This window comes from Amblyraja radiata, chromosome 15 (assembly GCF_010909765.2).
Source record: "Amblyraja radiata isolate CabotCenter1 chromosome 15, sAmbRad1.1.pri, whole genome shotgun sequence".
NCBI lineage: Eukaryota > Metazoa > Chordata > Chondrichthyes > Rajiformes > Rajidae > Amblyraja > Amblyraja radiata.
In genome coordinates this window covers 7,252,524-7,272,228 of record NC_045970.1, presented here as the reverse complement: position 1 = coordinate 7,272,228, position 19,705 = coordinate 7,252,524, and the positions used below count along the sequence as shown (strand labels likewise).

The 19,705-nt window shown below is 40.7% G+C and overlaps 1 protein-coding gene across 2 annotated transcripts in view; it reads right to left on the bottom strand.

Annotated features, from left to right (window-relative positions):
- LOC116980997 (protein FRA10AC1) overlaps positions 1 to 19,705 on the bottom strand; it is a 65,126-nt gene that overhangs the window by 32,918 nt on the left and 12,503 nt on the right. The window contains exons 3-7 of one of the 2 annotated variants that reach the window (XM_033033582.1): positions 16,617 to 16,712; positions 14,290 to 14,335; positions 11,287 to 11,363; positions 9,140 to 9,223; positions 65 to 149 (exon numbers count right to left, since the gene is read on the bottom strand). In XM_033033582.1, the coding sequence (XP_032889473.1) occupies positions 65 to 149; positions 9,140 to 9,223; positions 11,287 to 11,363; positions 14,290 to 14,335; positions 16,617 to 16,712 (388 nt within the window). Of the gene's footprint in view, positions 1 to 64; positions 150 to 9,139; positions 9,224 to 11,286; positions 11,364 to 14,289; positions 14,336 to 16,616; positions 16,725 to 19,705 lie in introns of both variants that reach the window. The other variant, XM_033033581.1, reaches the window with a different exon arrangement.

Sequence of the window (19,705 nt, the reverse complement as noted above, 5' to 3'; positions counted from 1 at the left end):
GGAAAATCCATTAAAGTAAGTCTCTGCGGAACCATTTGATGACATGTATATTCAATCAGCATACCTTATTGTGTTTATATTGGCTCAAATCAGCAATACAATATTCTCTGAATAATTTATCATAGTATTTCTTTGCCAATGTTTTCTCCCTAGAAGATAAAAAGATCTTTGTTTAGATATTTTAAAGAGAAGGAAAACCATTTACATATACATATTTCAAGGAAAATTACACCTTCAAATCAACCTGCTTTTTCATGGTCAGGTCCTGAACAAGCAAAAACCACCTAACTACATATTAAATATTTTTCCAGTACAGGTAGTATCAAATTAAGTTCTACCATAATCCAGAGCTTCTATTCCTAACTGCTCAAGTGATAAACACAGATCCACCATACTTCTAGATTTTCCATTATTTGTCAGTCACTAAGGGGAGATAATCAAAGGAGACTTAAAATATCCTCAAATAAAAGTTGGATGATGGAGAATCTCAAAGTAATGAGTTGAATTGTGTGGTTATTTGCTTACAGCTGCCAATTGGTGTGCAAGATGCAAGTATCTGGAACCTATATTATACGTCCCATGGAATCCAGTGGCAGGGTTCAATTTTGCTGGGATTCCCCAGCATTAGAGTGGATACTCAGGTTGGATGCCAGATCAAACCCATCGCATGATCAGATACACCAGTGGCTCAGTGGAGATTGTCGAAATACATTTTACAGTCAAGTTCCATTTTAAATTATTTAGCTTTAATGTTTTTAATTTGTTAAATAAATAAATATAACTCAATAAAAAATCTTTTAAACATTTTAAATAATTTTTAATATTTTCTTTAATTTAAATATATTTCAAATGTCTCTTTTTGTCAGAAACATTTAAAAACAGTTAAATTAATGAATTTAACAGTTGGCAATGCTCCAACCTCAACTTTGACAGCCCTTCAAGGATGTTTTTGGATCAGGACTTCTGCACCACACTATCAAATATTGCTAAATGACTCAAAACTTTGAATATTTTAATTTATATCTCCAGATGACCTCAAAATAAATATTCTAATACAAATGTTTTAAAATCTAATGCAAGTTAATAAAAAAATGAATGATATGTAAATAATTATACAACACATAATAAATTATAATAATCAATTTTAAAGCTTTTCTAAAAATTGTAACAGAATGAGCTGATACACAATTCAAGAAAAAAATGTTTCACTTGGCACTTTATTATTTGGATTTGGATCAAAAGGAGAGGCAACAATTGGGCTGCAAGATGAGGACAGGAGGGTATGGAATTGAGGGGGTGTAACTGGGACGCCAGGTATCACTGTTGAGCCCTCTGGAGATGTTGTGGGTTTATCAATGAAACGTCAAAGAAGGAGGGTGCCCACCTGATGACCCCGATGACGTACATACCCTACCTTTCACCACTCCAATCCCACTGCAAATAGCAAGGGTGCCGACTTATTACAGGGATTGAAACATCAAGTCCTATTAGCTCCACTGATCTTCTGGAGGACAAACCAGTGACTGCTGTGAAAGTGCAGCTGACGACAAGGGAAAGTCTGTGTGACAGCTTGGAGAGACAGCTGACAGGAGGAAATAGACCCCAACGGGGCTGTTATGGCCTAGCTACCCTTAAAAGCTGGCTCCGTCACCTTGTTAGGGCACAAGTGCCACCCTCACTTGGCTACAAAAAGTTCAAAGAGAAGAATACCCCCAGAGTCTGCGAGAGCGGGGGCACAAGATGACTCATCGACTGACCACCTGGTAACAAACCTTGGAACGGACACGACATTGAATCAGGTAAGTGGCAAAACTCTTGAAAAACGAGCAGCTGGACACGTTCTTCAGACCTGCAGGTGTGGCTGGACTAAAGTAACATCAACCCGTGCTCTCAAAATTCATCAGGGACGGAAGAAATGCTTGAAAATCCCCAACCCAGGACCCCACATTGACCAGATTCTGTCAAGAGGAAGGTTGAATCAGTCGGATGAAACTCAGCGGCAGGAAGAAATCCACAGTCCGCAGAGCATCAGCACCCTACGGGACGTGGCAGATGTTTCAGGCAACAGTCTTAAGACACAACCAGGCACATCGTAAAGTGGAGAACATGCAAGGACGTAAGCCATTGGTGAAATGGCCAAAGTCTAACAGCAAGGAGTGGGAAATCATCAATGCAGATGTGAGCTTAATCTTAAGTGGATTCAAGGGATCAGCAGAAAAGAAGTTGGAGAAGATGGGTGATCTAGTCTACAGCTATGGAAAGGAGAAATTTGATGAGAAGGAACAACTCAGCAGGAAAGATAGGCCTCCTCCTCCCAAGTCCCGTTGTCTCCAGGAAATCCAACGACTTGTTAAAGAAAAAAGAATCCTGAGGAAGGTGTGGAAAAAAGCAACAGCAGAAGAAAGGGAGGGCATCAATCTCCTTCAAAAGGACCTAAAACAGAGGCTCTCAAAGCTGCGCAGAGCGGAGAATTTAAGGAAACGACGCAAAAAGGAAAAAGCAAGAACAGACTTCTATAAAGATCCCTTTAAGTTTGTGAAAGGCATTTTCATAATAGAAAAAAGCGGTTCCCTGAAAGCGTCAAAAAAGGAGGTTGAAGGACACATCAGAACCATCCACACCGATGAGTTAAAAGATGAACCGATTTTTGTCCCCGCTGACATCCCACCAATCTCACCTCCACAACCTCAATTTGACATCAGCCCTCCCAAGCTGAGGTAAAAGAAGTAATAATAATAATAATAAATTTTATTTTTGGGCGTCTTTCAAAAATCTCAAGGACACCTTACAGAGATTAGCAAGAATAATAAAACATATAATCGGAAAAAAATAAAATAAGAAAGACATCACCAAAACACAAATTAAAAACAGAATTCAATCCAAAGACAAAAAATCAAAAACACAATGTGAAGAGAGAGCAGCGGCAGCTAAAGCGCGCCAGCGTCCACTCTCCCTTCCGACAGCCATCTTGGACACAGACTAACATGTTTACTGACACACAAAAAAAATCATCCCCCCACAATGGTTACCACTGTGGGGGAAGGCACAATGTCCAGTCCCCATCCCCAGTTCTCCCAAAGTCAGGCCTATTGAGGCCACCGCTATTGCCTCTACAGAGGCCCGATGTTCCTGGCCGTTCTGGCCGGGTGGTGTTGCCCCGGCGTCGGGAGAGTCCTCACAGCGGCTGGGCCACCTGGAATGGCCGCTTCCTGACTGGGGACCGCGGCATCCGAAGCCGACAAGGCCGCGCCGGTTTGGAAGTAGTGAGGAAGGCAAGAACGGCCTCTGCACCAGGCCCTAATGGTGTTCCTTATTGTGTCTACAAGAATGCCCCAGATATTCTGAAATTCCTCTGAAGGAACATGAGGGTTGCGTGGGAAAAGGACGTCATCTCCAAAGCCTGGCGAAGAGCAGGGGGAGTCCTGATCCCAAAAGAAAATAATTCTTGCACCATCGAATAGTTTCGGCAAATAAACCTTCTTAACATAGTGGGCAAGATCTTTTTCAGTGTGTTGGTGAAAAGACTTACAAAGTATCTGAAACAAAACCATTTCATTGATACATCAATCCAAAAGGCTGGCATAGCAGACTTCTCGGGATGCCTTGAACATACCAGCATCATATGGCATCAAATCCAGGCTGCTAAGAAAGAACGAAAGAATCTGCATGTCTTGTTCCTCAATCTGGCCAACGCCTATGGATCAGTTCCTCATTCGCTACTGTGGACTGCTTTTGAATTCTTTCAGGTGCCTGCAATAATAACAAATCTGGTAAAAAACTACTTCCAGGATCTGCAATTTTGTCTCACAACATCAGACTTTACCACAGCGTGGCAGCCACTGGAAGTAGGCATCATGGCGGGGTGCACCATCTCCCCATTGACCTTCACTATGGCAATGGAGCTCATTATCAGAGCGTCAAAATGGATTGTGGGAGGAAAAGACTACAGTGTGGTCAGCGATTGCCACCTATACGAGCCTATATGGACGATATAACAACACTAACAACAACTATCCCCTGCACCAAGAGCCTTCTGGAAAAACGTCATCATAACATCACATGGGCAAGGATGAAGATTAAACCCAGCAAGTGCAGAAGCATCTCCATTGTCAAAGGTCAAGTCAAGGATCAAAGATTTCATATTGACGGAATACCTGTTCCAACCTGTTTCAGAAATGCCAGTGAAGAGTTTGGGCCGATGGTATGATGCAAAGCTCAAGGACACCGAGCAGTTTGAACAACTGAAAAAGGATACCATCACGCACATAGCTCACATCAACAAGACCTTGCTACCAGGAAAACTCAAGCTGTGGTGCTTCCAATTTGGCATACTACCAAGAATCATGTGGCCTTTAACTATGTATGAAATCCCCATCAACAAAGTGGAAAAGCTGGAAAGAATGATCAGCACACATGTGAAACAGTGGCTTGGACTTCCACGATTCTTAAGTGCTGTCAGACTGTACGGGAGTGGCAAATTGGAATTGCCCATTGCAGGACTTGTGGAAGAGTTGAAATGCACTAAAGCAAGTTTGGTCATGACCCTCACTGAACTGAAGATACGGTTATTCGAACAGCGGCCCCCCATGTGGCAATGGGGAGGAAGTGGACCCCATCTGAAGCCGTTCAGAGTGCTAAGTCTGCTCATCATTTCCGGGATGTAGTTTGCAAAGTCCAACACGGGAGAGCCGGACTCGGGCTCGTCCCAAAAGCTCCTCAATGGCACAAGGCAACATCAGTGCAGAAAAGATGGCTTGTGGTGGAGGAGGTGTGAAGACGGGAGGAGGCAGAGCGACACACCAAGGCCGTCTCAATGGCCAAGCAGGGCCAATGGACTAACTGGGAGAGCCTGGAAAAGAGGAAACTCAGCTGGCGTGACATCTGGCAAACGGAAGGATCTCGGCTAAGTTTTGTCATCAGCGACACTTATGATGTTCAACCGTCACCCCAGAACCTGAAGCAGTGGTTCGGAGAAGACCCCGCTTGCTCCCTTTGCCAAGCACCTGCATCACTAAGGCACATTTTAACAGGATGCACTATGAGCCTCAGCCAAGGGCGTTACACTTGGTTGCATAACCAAGTTCTCAGACAGCTGTCATCAATCCTTGAACAGAGGCGAAGGATCACAGATGCTTCCCCACCAACATCGGCAGGAAATGTCCACTTCACAACATTTGTACCAGCAGGCCAACCTCCAGAGCACCAGATAACATCAATGGATGCAAGCATTCTGCAGCCTGCTCGGGATTGGAAAATGGAAGTGGACTTAGAAAAAAAGATTGTGTTTCCCCCAGACATTGTGGCTACAACACTCCGGCCAGACATGGTCCTGTGGTCCACAACAGCCAAGTTGGCATACGTTGTGGAATTGACAGTTCCATGGGAAGATGGTGTTGAAGAAGCTTATGAGAGGAAAAAGACCAAGTACTCTGAACTGGCAACTGAAGCTTCCCAGAATGGCTGGAAGACCAAGATTTTCCCTGTCGAAGTGGGATGCAGGTGATTTGTTGCTACATCTATGACCAGGCTATTAAAGAAAATGGGGGTGAGGGGTCGCTCCCTCTAACAAGCAATCAAATCATTATCAAATTCTGCAGAAAAAAGCAGCAATTGGATTTGGATCAAAAGGAGAGACAACAATTGGGCTGCAAGATGAAGACAGGAGGGTATGGAATTGAGGGGGGTGTAACTGGGACGCCAGGTATCACCGTTGAGCCCTCTGGAGATATTGTGGGTTTATCAATGAAACGTCAAAGAAGGAGGGTGCCCACCTGATGACCCCGATGACGTATCTACCCTACCTTTCACCACTCCAGTCCCGCTGCAAATAGCAAGAGTGCCGACTTATTACAGGGATTGAAACATCAAGTCCTATTAGCTCTACTCCAAAGTTTATTTGTTTTTCAAACGCTTTGGCTGGTAAGAGTAAGAAATGTAGCTTTAAATGCTAAAGATTTACACCTGGAAATTTATTTCCTTTCGGTAAATGCCTCACTCATTGTATTGTACGTAATCTCTACATTTTTTGATCCTTTTGCTTCAATGGAACTGAAATTTGGAAATAGAATGCATTGTACAACTGCCACAGACTGGGGATAATTTTTTTTTAATATATTTTTTTATTAATGGTAATCAATTACAATGCTTCAAACAACTTTATATCAAATTAATTCAATTTGCATTAAGTAAAACACTAGTAATACTTATCTACTATTTTTTTAGAAATAATGATAGAGAAAGAATAGAACAGTTATAAATCATTAAGAGAGTGATTAAATAATAATTTGATTATATATAAGAAAGAAAAGAGAAACGAAAAAAAAAAATAAAAAAATTTGAGTAACCACAATATGTATTATTAATAACACTACTACAAGTGATAGTATCAATAAAGACATATATGTTAATTCCAATATAAAAATGAATTATTCTCACCAAATCCCGCAGGGTGCACGCCGAGCTGTATTGCCAAGAACAGCTACTTCTCTAAATACTGTATATATGGAGACCATATCTGTTCAAAAGAATTATACTTGTCCAATAGGACAAATCTAATTCTTTCCAGATGTAACGTCTCCATCATCTCTGTTGCCCACATTTTGGTTGTGGGGGATAATGTTCCCTTCCAAAATTTCAATATGATTTTTTTCCCAATTATCAAACAGTAATCAAAGAAATTTCTTTGATTTACTGTAAGTGATAGATGTAAATCCGGAATTCCAAATATTATTAGCTTTGGGTTAGGGTCCAATTTAACTTTGATGACTTCAGAAATAACTTTAAAAATTTCTGTCCAGTAATAATTCAATTTAGGACATGTAACGAAACTATGTATTAAATTTGCCTCTGCTTTCTTGCACTTATCACAAATAGCGGAGAGATTCGGAAAAATACTATTTAATTTAGTTTTCGAATAATGTAACCTATATAATACTTTAAATTGTATCAGTATATGTCTGGCGTTTAATGAACACCGGTGTATTCGTTGTAGACTTTCTTCCCAGTTTTCTTTTGTTATAGCCAATCCCATTTCATTTTCCCATGCTTGACGATATATTTCCGTTATTGGATTCTCCTTATCCAAAATGATGTTATATATATAGGCTATTAATTTTTCTGTATTTGGATATAAATTAAACAGTTCGTCTAACAATCCTGCTTCTTTATTTTTATAATCTTGTGTATTGGATTTAATATAATCTCTAATTTGTAAATACCTAAACAAATGTTGTGGAGACAATCCATAAATATCTTGTAACTCCTGGAATAAAAGAAATTTTCCTTTTCTATAAAGGTGTTCTATCCTTGTAATTCCTAAATCATCCCATTGTTTAAACCCCCCATCTAATATAGCAGGTTTAAACGATGGATTATTCATAATTGGTAATCTAAATAAGAGATTATCCAAATGTAGAGTCTTAACTGTTTGTTTCCAAATACGTCTATTATTATATATTATTAGGTTGTCTTTATAATATTTTTTTTGTACTTCCGTTGGTGCAAAAATTATCGAACCTACATTGAAAGGTAGACAGTCTTCCTTTTCTATATTTAACCATGTCGGTTCATGATCCATATTTACCCACCAGAAATTCATATTCTTAATCTGAACAGCCCAAAAATAATATAAAAAGTTTGGAAGTGCTAATCCTCCATTTATCTTAGCTTTGCATAGATGTTTTTTATTTATTCTGTGATTTTTATAATCCCAAATAAAACTATTGACAATATTATCAATTTTTTTTAAAAAAGTTTTCGGAAGAAAAAAAGGAATAGCCTGAAACAAATATAACAACTGCGGTAGAAATACCATCTTTATGGCACTTATTCTACCAATCATGGATATAGGAAGTGTTTTCCAATATAAAATATTTTTTCTAAGTTTATCTAATAGTTGAGGATAGTTGGATTTTATTAATGAGTTATGAGTTTTAGTTACGTTAATCCCTAAATATTTAAGTTTGTCTGTAACTACTTTTAATGGGTATTGTTGTAATGTATTTAGATTTATTCCTGTTATTGGCATAATCTCGCTTTTATCCCAATTAATCCTATACCCAGAAAATGCACCAAACTTAGTTATAATGTTTAGCAGGTTGGGAATACTAATTTCCGGTTTTGTAATATAAATCAAAACATCATCTGCATATAAAGAAATTTTATTAATTGTTGTATCAGTATTATAGCCATATATTTCAGGTTCAGATCTAATTTTTTCCGCCAATGGTTCTATCACCAATGCGAACAATAAGGGTGATAACGGACATCCCTGTCTGCATCCCCTAGAGAGTTTGAATTTGGCTGATAAAATTTGGTTAGTCAAAATTCTTGCCATAGGATTCGAGTATAAAATTCTTACCCATTTACAAAATCTATCCCCCAATTGAAACATTTCCATTATATTAAATAAATACATCCATTCCACCTGATCAAACGCTTTTTCTGCATCTAGTGATATAACCGCTAGTTCCGTATCTCGTATTCTTTTTGAATATATAATATTAAACAAACGTCTGAGATTATGGGATGAGTAACGTTTTGGGATAAAACCTGTTTGATCATAATGTATTAATTTAGAGATCACTAAACTTAATCTCCTAGATAAGACCTTAGTTAATATTTTTTGGTCTGTATTTAAAAGGGCAATCGCTCTATATGATCCAGGATCTTCCAAATCCTTATCTACTTTAGGGATGAGTGTAATTGTGGATTCATTTAAAGATTCTGGTAATTTTCCTTGGTCATATGCATATCTATACATTATTTGTAATCTTGGGGAAATCAGATCTTGAAATTTTTTATAAAATTCTGCACTCAGGCCATCTGGGCCCGCTGCTTTTCCGTTCTTTAGCGAACTAATTGATTCTATAATGTCTTTTACTGTTATTTCAGCATTTAACAATTCTCTACCTTCCTGATCTAAGCTATTGATTTGACATTCTTGTAAAAATATTTCCATACTATCTGTTTGTCCTGTTAGTTTTGACGAATAAAGATTTTTATAATATTGTAAAAATCTATCATTAATATCTTTTGGAGTAATTAATATATTTCCATACTCAGATCTAATACCGTGTATCATCTTCTCATCTTCTAATTTGGGGATAATTTATTAAAATAAAAAACTGTCCGTAATTACCAGTTCATATCAGCTTCATCGTCGTTTGTCCATAGGAATCTATGGTTTTCTTTTATAACATCCAGATCCGTTTTATCATTCACTCTGCCAACAAAAATGTTCATTGGACTCAGCAATCATGGAGTCTTAAAACGCAAACATAAAATACATTACAAACTTCAAAAATAGTACTAACAATAAATCAGGGCTACAAGTGTTTGATTTGGATCAGCAAAATAAGGGAAAGGATTCATTTGTTAGGAAGCATGTCAAAGGGAGCCCTGCAGGTTTTCTGGCATTCTAACAAAAGTTTTGATTATATTGCAGCCAATGTTTTACAGAAATTAGTTCAACGGTAATAACTACTAGCTTCAAATGTTGAAGTTTACATTTACATAGTCTTTTTTTTGCTACAAAGTAATGGCGGGGTTCACCTAGAACACTTTTCCTCATTGGACAATATTGATGCCAAGATGAAGCAACCCAAAAAGGCACCCTGGTAGAGATGCTGCCTTACAGCATCAGAGACCCGGGCTCGATCCTGGCTACGGGAGCTGCGCGGATTTTCTCCCCGTGAACTGCGCGGGTTTTCGCCGAGAACTCCCACACTCCAAAGACGTACAGGTTTGTAGGTTAATTGGCTTGGTGTAAATGTAAAAATTGTCCCTGGTTCAGAAAAGTGTTAATTTGCGTGAATTGCTGGTCGGTGTGGACCCGGTGGGCCGAAGGGCCTGTATCAGCGCTGTATCTCTAAACTAAATTAAAGCCTAAACCTTAGGCTATTTTGGAGAGATTTTTATTTCAGAATTTATAAGAGATGGGCACAATAACAATCTGATATCTTCTTAGGAGATTTCATACTGCATTGATCATTTACAAACTTATGCTACTATCACATAAACTGATCTGCTTTGATCCTCTATCAGACTAGTTCTTCTCACGGTTGACAAACGGACATATTTGTCGCTCAACTGATTTTAATTTTGAGTTTTGTTGTAGTAAAAAATCTAAATACTGACATTTATTTCACGGACAGGATATGAGCTATGTTAGATGTTATCTCTGTAAAAACTTCCCCTAATATGTAAGGAGTGAATGAGAAAATGGGATAACATAGAACTAGTGTGAACATTTTATCTATAGTCATTATGGACTCTGTGGGCTAAAGCAGTGGTTCCCAACCTTTTTTAGTTCATGGCCCCCTTGGGCTCTTTAATTTTTCTGTGGCCCCCCCTGACATTATTAGCGGAAAAAAGTGGCCCCCTTCATTGAACCTGTGGCCCCCTAAATCCCCAAATTTTTATGTGGCCCCCCTGAAATTTGCCATGGCCCCAGGTTGGGATTCACTGGGCTAAAGAACCTGTTTCCATGCTGTATCTCTGAACTAACAACTAATGGACAATTGTTGGGATAGGAGTCTAAGGAGGGATCCAGAGCACAACCTACAGGCAGTCACCAGTCACAAAAGAATTCAGCTTCTGAGAACTGTTTGTAAGTCGCACATGATCAAAAAAAGTCTATGGAGGAGGGTCACAGAAATGAATGGGACAGGAGAGCAGCAGGCATTAGAAGAGCGGCCACCAGTCAGCCTCAGTGACTCAGTGAGTGAGTGCACATGGGTTTGCTCGATGCTTAGACCTCTGCTTGGTTCAACCTAAGCTCCCCACTGTCACGACTCAGGAAGGGAAAGCAGGCGGAAATGCCCCATTCCCACATAGCAGAAGATACCTGCAGCTCCGCAGCAAATGACAAATCCCCCCTCCATTCACCATATCCCACACAATCATTCGTATGTACAGGCTATCCAGACATTGGGTATTTGTAGCACTGGGTGTAACTTTAACCATGAATTAATAGTGAATCAAACAGACAAATTAAATGCTCTACTCATATGCCTAGCATTATTAAAATACATGTTGATCTATTTCTTTATGGGTTAGTTATAATGGGTGTAAAGTTATAAATAATAATTTATGTTAATTCAGATTTCAACTAAGCATCACTTTAATCTTTACTAAGCCAAATATTTATTCTAGACTTGGTACTGTTTGCAATTCAAATCAAGGAGTTTATTTTTAGAACATGTCAATGTCATCAGAAGAACATGAATTGAAATCAACCATTATCTCCAAAAATGAATTATTAAACATTTATTTTTGAATACTTACGTTGATCTCTTTAAATCTTCTTTGGATCCACCGTAATAAAGCAAATAATCATTGATGTACTTCTTGTGCCGTTCATACTTCACCAAGTTAAGTATTTTCTGCAGATGGCAGCACCACCACAAATATTACTCCTACAACACAGTAACTGGAGCTTGACTTAGAAGTGAGAGTGGCACCACTAACCCAAGGCAGTCAATCATTCAAGTGAACACCTGATCTTGTCAGGTGTTTAAGAAAGAACTGCAGATGCTGGAAAAATCGAAGATAGACAAAAATGCTGCAGAAACTCAGCGGGTGAGGCAGCACCTATGGAGCGAAGGAATCGGTGACGTTTCGGGTCATGACCCTTCTTCAGACTGATGTGGAGGTGGGGGGGGCTGCGGGAAGAAGAAAGAGAGAGGCGGAGAAAGTAGGCTGTGGGAGAGCTAGGAGGGGGAGGGGAAGGAGGGAGAAAACAAGGACTATCTGAAATTGGAGAAGTCAATGTTCATCCGAATCTGACCTTTCTGTCCTGGGCCTCCTCCATGGCCAGAGTGAGTCCCACCGCAAATTGGAAGAGCAGCACCTCATATTTCGCTTGGGTAGTTTACACCCCAGCAGTATGAACATTGACTGCATGAACATGTTCCCGATGTTGGGGGAGACCAGAACCAAGGATTTAAGAATAAGAAGTAAGCCATTTAGAACGGAGACGAGGAAACACTTTTCTCACAGAGTGGTAAGTCTATGGAATTCTCTGCCTCAGAGGGCGTGGAGGCAGGTTCTCTGGATGCTTTCAAGAGAGAGCTAGATAGGGCTCTTAAAAATAGTAGAGTCAGGGTATATGGGGAGAAGGCAGGAACGGGGTACTGATTGGGGATGATCAGCCATGATCACATTGAATGGTGGTGCTGGCTCCAAGGGCCGAATGGCCTACTCCTGCACCTATTGTCTATTGACTTCTCCAATTTCAGATAGTCCTTGCTTTCTCCCTCCTTCCCCTCCCCTTCCCAGCTCTCTCACAGCATACTGTCTCCGCCTCTTCCTTTCTTCTTCCCGCACCCCCCCACCTCCACATAAGTCTGATTTTGTTAGGTAGTAATATACACCTCTGAATGAAGTGCTTGCCTTGGTTCAGTGGCACCACTATTACTTCTGAGTTTTGAAAAAAAAAAAACCGCAGATTCTGGAAATCTAAAATTTGTACAGAAAATTCAGGAAACATTCAGCAGGTCAGGCTGCATCAGTGGTAAGAGAAACAGAGCCAATGTCTCAGGTTGAATGCTCTTTGTCAGGACAGGCAAAGTTACCAGTTCTGATGAGGAGTCTTTGATCTAAGGTGTTGGCTCTGTTTCTCTTCCCACAGATGTGGCATAACCTGCTGAGTATATCCAGCATTTTCTGTTTTTATTCTGGCTATTGTTTTCTGCAATAGGTTCCTTTCACTCCACTAGTAAATTGTTAAGTGTTGTGCATTCAGATGCTTATAGTTGTGAAAGTGGATATTGTGTTGCCAATGTCTGTCCCAAATTTCCACGAAACTCTCGCATGTTGCAGCTGAAAATCTGGAACTGTTGTTCCACCGTTAGTTCAAAGTCAGAAGGATAATAGATTTCCAGCAACGGTTCCAATTTTTTTTTTCCATAACAGCAAATCCAAGGATATGATTCACATCTGTGTTTGAAAAACACCATCTGGATTCTGCAATATTTCAATCCAATTATTAAACCAGTATTCCTTTATCCTGTTCCTTATAATCAAACCCAGGTCTTTGACAATAAACAAAAGTTGTACTCAAGGTATCTAAGTAACAATCTAAACCTTCATGCCAGCATCAACTGTGAGAAGATTGACATTGCAGAGCTTTTATAGCAAATCGAAAGAGTTCAAAAGCAGCAAATTAATTGTTCAGACTATGAATCATATTTTCGAATTATATTGATAAAATTAATATTATGGCCTTAAGATGGAGTTTCTATTTCCGTTCTTCTCGCCCCATATTACCGGTAAACTAATGCTCTTTTATACTATTTATAAAATAGCAAATCATGCTGGATCTGACCCTCTGCCTGCAGTACCTGCCCTCTGGCACTCTCTTCTTCAGATGACGAGTGCTTCTCCCACTAGGCCAGACCACGAGATGTTATCATGTACTGGGTGGGTCCTGCGGAGGACGCACCCAGAATGCCCCGACAAGGCAACACTTGGGATCAAAGATACTAGCTCCTCTAGTATCTTTGCTTGGGATGGAGCTTTGGCTTCTGAGATCCAGGGGATTTTAAAACTGTTGAAATTGATAGCAATTTAAAACGGAATTTTGAAAGGCTAGTTAAAAAGCATCATCATTAGCAGGTAATTGAAACATTTAAATCAGAGTGAAATACATTAAAAATAAAAGTTCCTTATTAGTATACTTGGAATTGCCAATGAATAAAGTATTGGAACCTGGCATTGGATCAGAGAGGCAATCCAGCAAAACTGGGCTTCACTGATGGACTCCAGATGGAGTTCAGTGATAGAACAGTAACTGTGTTAGAATCTTTCTTCTCTGTTGCTTCCATGATGAATAGTGCAACTCCATACCTTGAGTCCTCACAAAGTTGAATTGAAAGTTACTTTCTCAGTCTTTGGCAAGGTCATAAAATAGTCAATCTCAGGTGTTTCTCCCAACTGGAAACTTTACAGGTTTAGAAAACTCAAGCATGGGACTATCTACATGCTTTCTCCTTTAGAGTCTTGCTGGAATCGCACAATAAATGTTCCGTCTTTCACCACTGTTTTATGAAATTCTATAAAATTGTTGAATAATAATCCCATTTCTAATGTTGAGCCAGTCTTAAGTTTTATAGACCTTTTATAGTATCTATAGATTAATTACAATTTAAATTATATTTTGAAGAAATATTTTTGATGTAAACAGCCATAATATGAAAGATCAATGCATTTTCTGTTAGTTGAATTTTAAAGGTAAACGTCTTCAGCTGTTTCGCCTTTCACTACCATGAGTTTTGATTTAAAGGATACAGCATCCATAGCAATAAGATGGAAACGCCGATTTCTTGCTTCTTCCCTTTTAAAGAAAAGAAAATTTAATGAATTACAGATAGTATATCTGGATGCAGTATAAATAGCAAAAGAAAGTTTACTTAGTGCTTTTCACATTCTCGTGATATCCAAAAATGCTTCTTAATCAACAAATTAAATAGGGTATAATCAGTTTTGTAAGCAAATATGTCGGGCAATTTGTGCACTTTAATGCCTCACACACAGCCATTTATATTTGTTCGGTATGACATAATCCAAAACCAAGTGCTCCCTGCTTTGTAATAAAGAGCCACAGAATCTTCACATCCAGCTGCAATAATTCCCATGACCTGAACTCCACAAATTGTTCTTCACCTTTTGTCCAATGATATTACAACTTAGGATCAGAAGGGCTGCAGTGATTCATGTGACCAAATGATCAAATGTTAGATTCGCACAATCTATTGCAAGGGTTACAAGTGTCTGGTAAAGTTCAAATGCTGCATACTTATTAAATGCTCTTTTAGTTCGTTTGTTGAAGGCAAAAGCAGTTTTTTCAAATTCAAATAATTTGTTACATAGATACATGGACTATAGGTGCAGGAGTAGGCCATTGGCCCTTTGAGCCAGCACCACCATTCAATGTGATCATGGCTGATCATCCACAATCAGTACCCCGTTCCTGCCTTCTCCCCATATCCCTTGATTCCGCTAGCCCTAAGAGTTCTATCTACTCTCTTTTGAATGCATCCAGTGAATCGGCCCCCATATCCTATACTCAATTCCTCTCGTTATGAAGGCCAACACTGCCTGCTGTACCTGCATGCTTACTTTCAGGGACTGATGTGCAAGGCCAACCAGGTCTCGTTGTACTTCCCCTTTTCCTAAAGGCCCTGTCCCACTTACGTGTCCTTGGCACGCAAATGACGCGACTTCGTCGTCGCGTTGAGGCGCACGGGCATCGTGTGGCTGCGCGGGTCTCGTCTCACTGAGAAGCGCGGAGGGGTATGGAGTTGTGCACGGTATCGCGCGGAGCTCCGGGATTTTGTACAGAACAAAATCTTTGCGCGCCACCGGCTTGTCGCGTAACTGACGGCCAAAGTGGGACAGGCCCAAGACCCTGGCGCGCGGCAACGTCTCACCTCCAACAGCAGCAGAAGAAGGCAAACGATTGTTGAACTCAGCCTGGGGCTCACGGCCTTTGCGGATCCGGATCCGCCCCCACTCCTACTCCCAGAGCGGGGCCAAGAATATTGAAGATAGACAAAAAATGCAGGAGTAACTCAGTATTTCTGGAGAGAAGGAATGGATGACGTTTCGGGTCAAGACCCTTCTTTCAGACAGAAGAAGAGTCTCGGCCCGAAACGTCACCCATTGCTTCTCTCCAGAGATGCTGCCGGTCCTGCTGAGTTACTCCTGCATTTTGTGTCCATCTTCAAATGACGTCACACACTCCAGACGGCTGTGCGGGCGCATGATGACGCTCGCGACCTTCGCGGGACCGTCGCGCCTCAACGCGACGACGAGGTCGTGTAATTATCGTGCCAAGGACGCGTAAGTGGGACGTAACCTGACACCATTCAGATAATAATCTGCCTTCCAGTTCTTGCCATCAAAGTGGATAACCTCACATTTATCTACATTATACTGCATCTGCCATGCATCTGCCCTCTCACCCAACCTGTCCAAGTCAACCTGCATCCTCATAGCATCCTCTCCAGAGTTCACACTGCCACCCAGCTTTTTGTCATCTGCAAATTTGCTAATGTTACTTTTAATTCCTTCATCTAAATCATTAATGTATATTGTAAATAGCTGCAGTACCAGCACCGAGTTTGCGGCACCGCACTAGTCACTGCCTGCCATTCTGAAAGGGACCCATTAATCCCTACTCTTTGTTTCCTGTCTGCCAACCAATTTTCTATCCATGTCAATACCTTACCCACAATACCATGTGATCTAATTTTCCCCACTAATCTCCTGTGTGGGACCTTACCAAAGGCTTTCTGAAAGTCGAGGTACACTACATCCACTGGCTCTCCCTTGTCCATTTTACTTGTTACATCCTCAAAAAATTCCAGTAGATTAGTCAAGCATGATTTCCCCTTCGTAAATCCAGGCTGACTTGGACCAATCCTGTTACTGCTATCCAAGTGTGCTACTATTACATCTTTAATAATCGACTCCAGCATCTTCTCCAGCACCGATTTCAGGCTAACTGGTCTATAATTCCCTGCTTTCCCTCTCCCTCCTTTCCTAAAAAGTGTTGAAGCAAAAACATGAATTAAAAATGTACTTTTTGTCAGAATTCTCAACAAAAGTTTTACCTGTCGCATTCATTAGCTGCAAGTTGCTTGTGGGGTAATTGGGTGTATTTCTCCTTTTGGAACGGCTTTTTAAATGCCGCAGCATCATTTCTTGTCCTGGAATTGAAACCGCATACATGTTAAACTATTTAGAACATCACCATGATTAGCAAAAAAAACAATGGCATTAAAATCAACAAATTAAAATCAAAACTATCAATACTAAACAAATGGTACAAATCACCATTAATATTTGAGGTGTACCTTAAGAGAAAACCATCACTACTAATTTATTCATATTTATTTATACCCTTAAAAGTGTTAAATGAAAAATGCATTGCTTAAAAACACTCTTTCTATTGGACAAACACTAAGGTCTTAAACAGACTGGATGGCACATGAATGAGGAAGACGTCGAGAGATATGGATTTAATATAAGGCCTGTGGTATAAGTAGAGAAAGGCATGATGATTGGCATAGACACGGTGGGCCAAAGATCTGTTCTATGCTGTACTACTCTGACTTTAATCAGTTTACATAAAATAAGCTGCCAAAATGTGCCCAATAACCTTTCTTGAAGTACATTGGGACATTTAGCTATATGATAGGCACTTTATGCACAAAATAGATGCAACATAAATATTGTCAAATTAAAAGTACTAATCACTCTATTTTCAGATGTCTATTCCATCTCTGTACCATAATAAGCTGAACCTTCATAAATATTCACTTGCCTCTTCTCCCCCTCCCCCCACGAATATACCAAAGAGGTTTATCTTCCATCTCCCTTCTAATCTTGAATACTATAAGTGAGTTCGGTATCTCGATAAACACAAGGAATCATGGTATTTGTCAAGTAATTCCGGATTTAATAAAAGCAAACGCAGCATTGTATAAACTGTGAGTACATTTTCGGTCTGAGTTTTTGTCCTCTTTGAACCTTATATTGGTTATGGCTGACCCAAATTACGACGATATGACACCGGATGAATTTCTGCGATGGAACGTCGAAGCTTTGAAGCATTTTTTAGCGGACAGGGGGTTGAAAAAGACGGGATGAAAACACAAACTCGCTGCTCTTGCATACGCTGCATTGTACATGAAGAAGCCCATGCTACCGACTGCCGGTGAAGAAAAACGTCGTCATGCTGATCAATACGAGGAACTCTTGAAATGTGGAGAAAAAATTCTTCCCAATCCCATGAGCAAACTGAAAGATGGGTGGCTTGGAGAGCCTAAAGGACTAAACTGCTGACCTCCCACATCCATCGTCGAGCTGTCAAATCATCTTGCCAGTTATGATGAGGCTAACCAGCCAGCTACTTCACTGAAGTCTCGCCTGCTTAGCAACTACAAAGAAGGCAAGGCCAATAGCTATTTTAATGCTAGACGGCTGAAAGAAGTCTTCTTTCATCCCATATCTGATGATGTTCACTCTGCTTACTGCAGCTGTTGCCGGGTAAATTGCAAAAGTTACTTCTTCATTCACTGGTAGTAGGGTCAAGCCAAAAATAGGGCACGAAAATGTACCTGCGTCTTGGAGGCCGAAGATTGGGTTGTTAGCCAAGAAAGATAGACTTGGCTATCCCTCAGTGCAGCAACATCAAGAACAACGTTGCTATACTGAGGGATAGCCAAGTCTATCCCTCATTGCTGGCAGCTGATGGGAAGCGGCTGTAAAGTGGGAAGCGGTGTAAAAATGACAGTGCCGGTGGGGGGGGGGAGGGGATAAGAGTTCCTTTCACAGCATGTGGGGAGTCTGGCCAGGGGTAAAGTTGCGGGAGGGCAGGAGCGTTGAGAAGGAGGGGGTCGGGGATCATGCCAGCAACCAGCTCAAGAGCGGGCCAGCGGGCGATGGATAACAGGACAGCATCTGTTCCCACCATCTCTCCACCTGCCGTCACCCTCCACCCCCCACCCAGTCAGTAATTCAGAATGAAGATTTGGAAGCCTTGGGAAAATTGAATTGTTACTTTCTTTATTTTTATTTTTTATTTTTTTGAGCGTGAGAAATTCTATGTCCCGCCAGCCTTCTTTCAAAATTTAGCAACCCAAAATGGGGGTGTGTCTTCGACGCAGGTGAGTCTTCATTGCCGGGAAATACGGTACTTTATTAAGTGATATGGCTTTTGAAGACTTTATAAAAGTCGACTGAGAGCTTACGGAGAGGAGAACAATCTGCGCATGCGCGGTTTAAGATGCTTTAAAAGCCGACTGACTGCCTCCCCTGAGTAATTACTCACGGCATGTGTCTGGACTGGGCAGGGGAAAGGAGAGGGAAGGAGAAGTGAGGGAGGGATTGGGGGAGGGGAGGAGGAGAGGGGAAAGATCCTGGGGAGGTGAGGAGGGAGAGTGGGGGGATAGAGGGATAGGAGGGGGTAGGGATGGGAGAGGAGTTATGGAGGGAGAGAAGGAGTGACTGAGGGTAGGGGAAAGGAGAGGGAGGGATTGGGAGAGGGGAGGAGGAGAGGGGGAGGAGGAGAGGGGAAAGAGGGAGGATGAAGAGGGGAGGAAGTGCTGGGGGATGAGGGAAAATGAGCCGCGACTGTGCAGTTGGGGGCTCTGCGTCAGTGGTGGAATATTGCGTTGGGGGAACGGGTTGTGTTGGGGGATCGGGTGAGTGGTGGAATATAGCGTTGGGGGAGCAGACCCAATGTGTCTGCACATAGTCTAGTACTGATTAAAATTATCCAATGTAATGGGAATCAGAAGAGACGTGATTAGTCAGGAGACATGACTAAGTTTTGTACTACACAACTTTACCTACACATGTACCTGTACATGCAGAACTCATTCAGAAGTCAACAAACGTGCATACAGCCCGTGGCCATGGACTAGTATAGTAAGAGGTGAAAACCCAACAATACTTTTCATATTATCTATTGATAGTCTTAGATTTGATACATTTCATTTCATTCTCCCCCCCCCCCCAAAAAAAAAAGCAATAAAAAATGGTTGTTATTCATCGTCACGATCTCGCTCACTCACCGAAGCATAAAGCAATAAAACCACCAAAATCATCGTAGTTTTGTACAAATGAACCATAAATACCCTTGGTTAATAGTATTGAAAGCAGTATTTTCTTACTTTGAAGAAGCAAAACTGGAAAA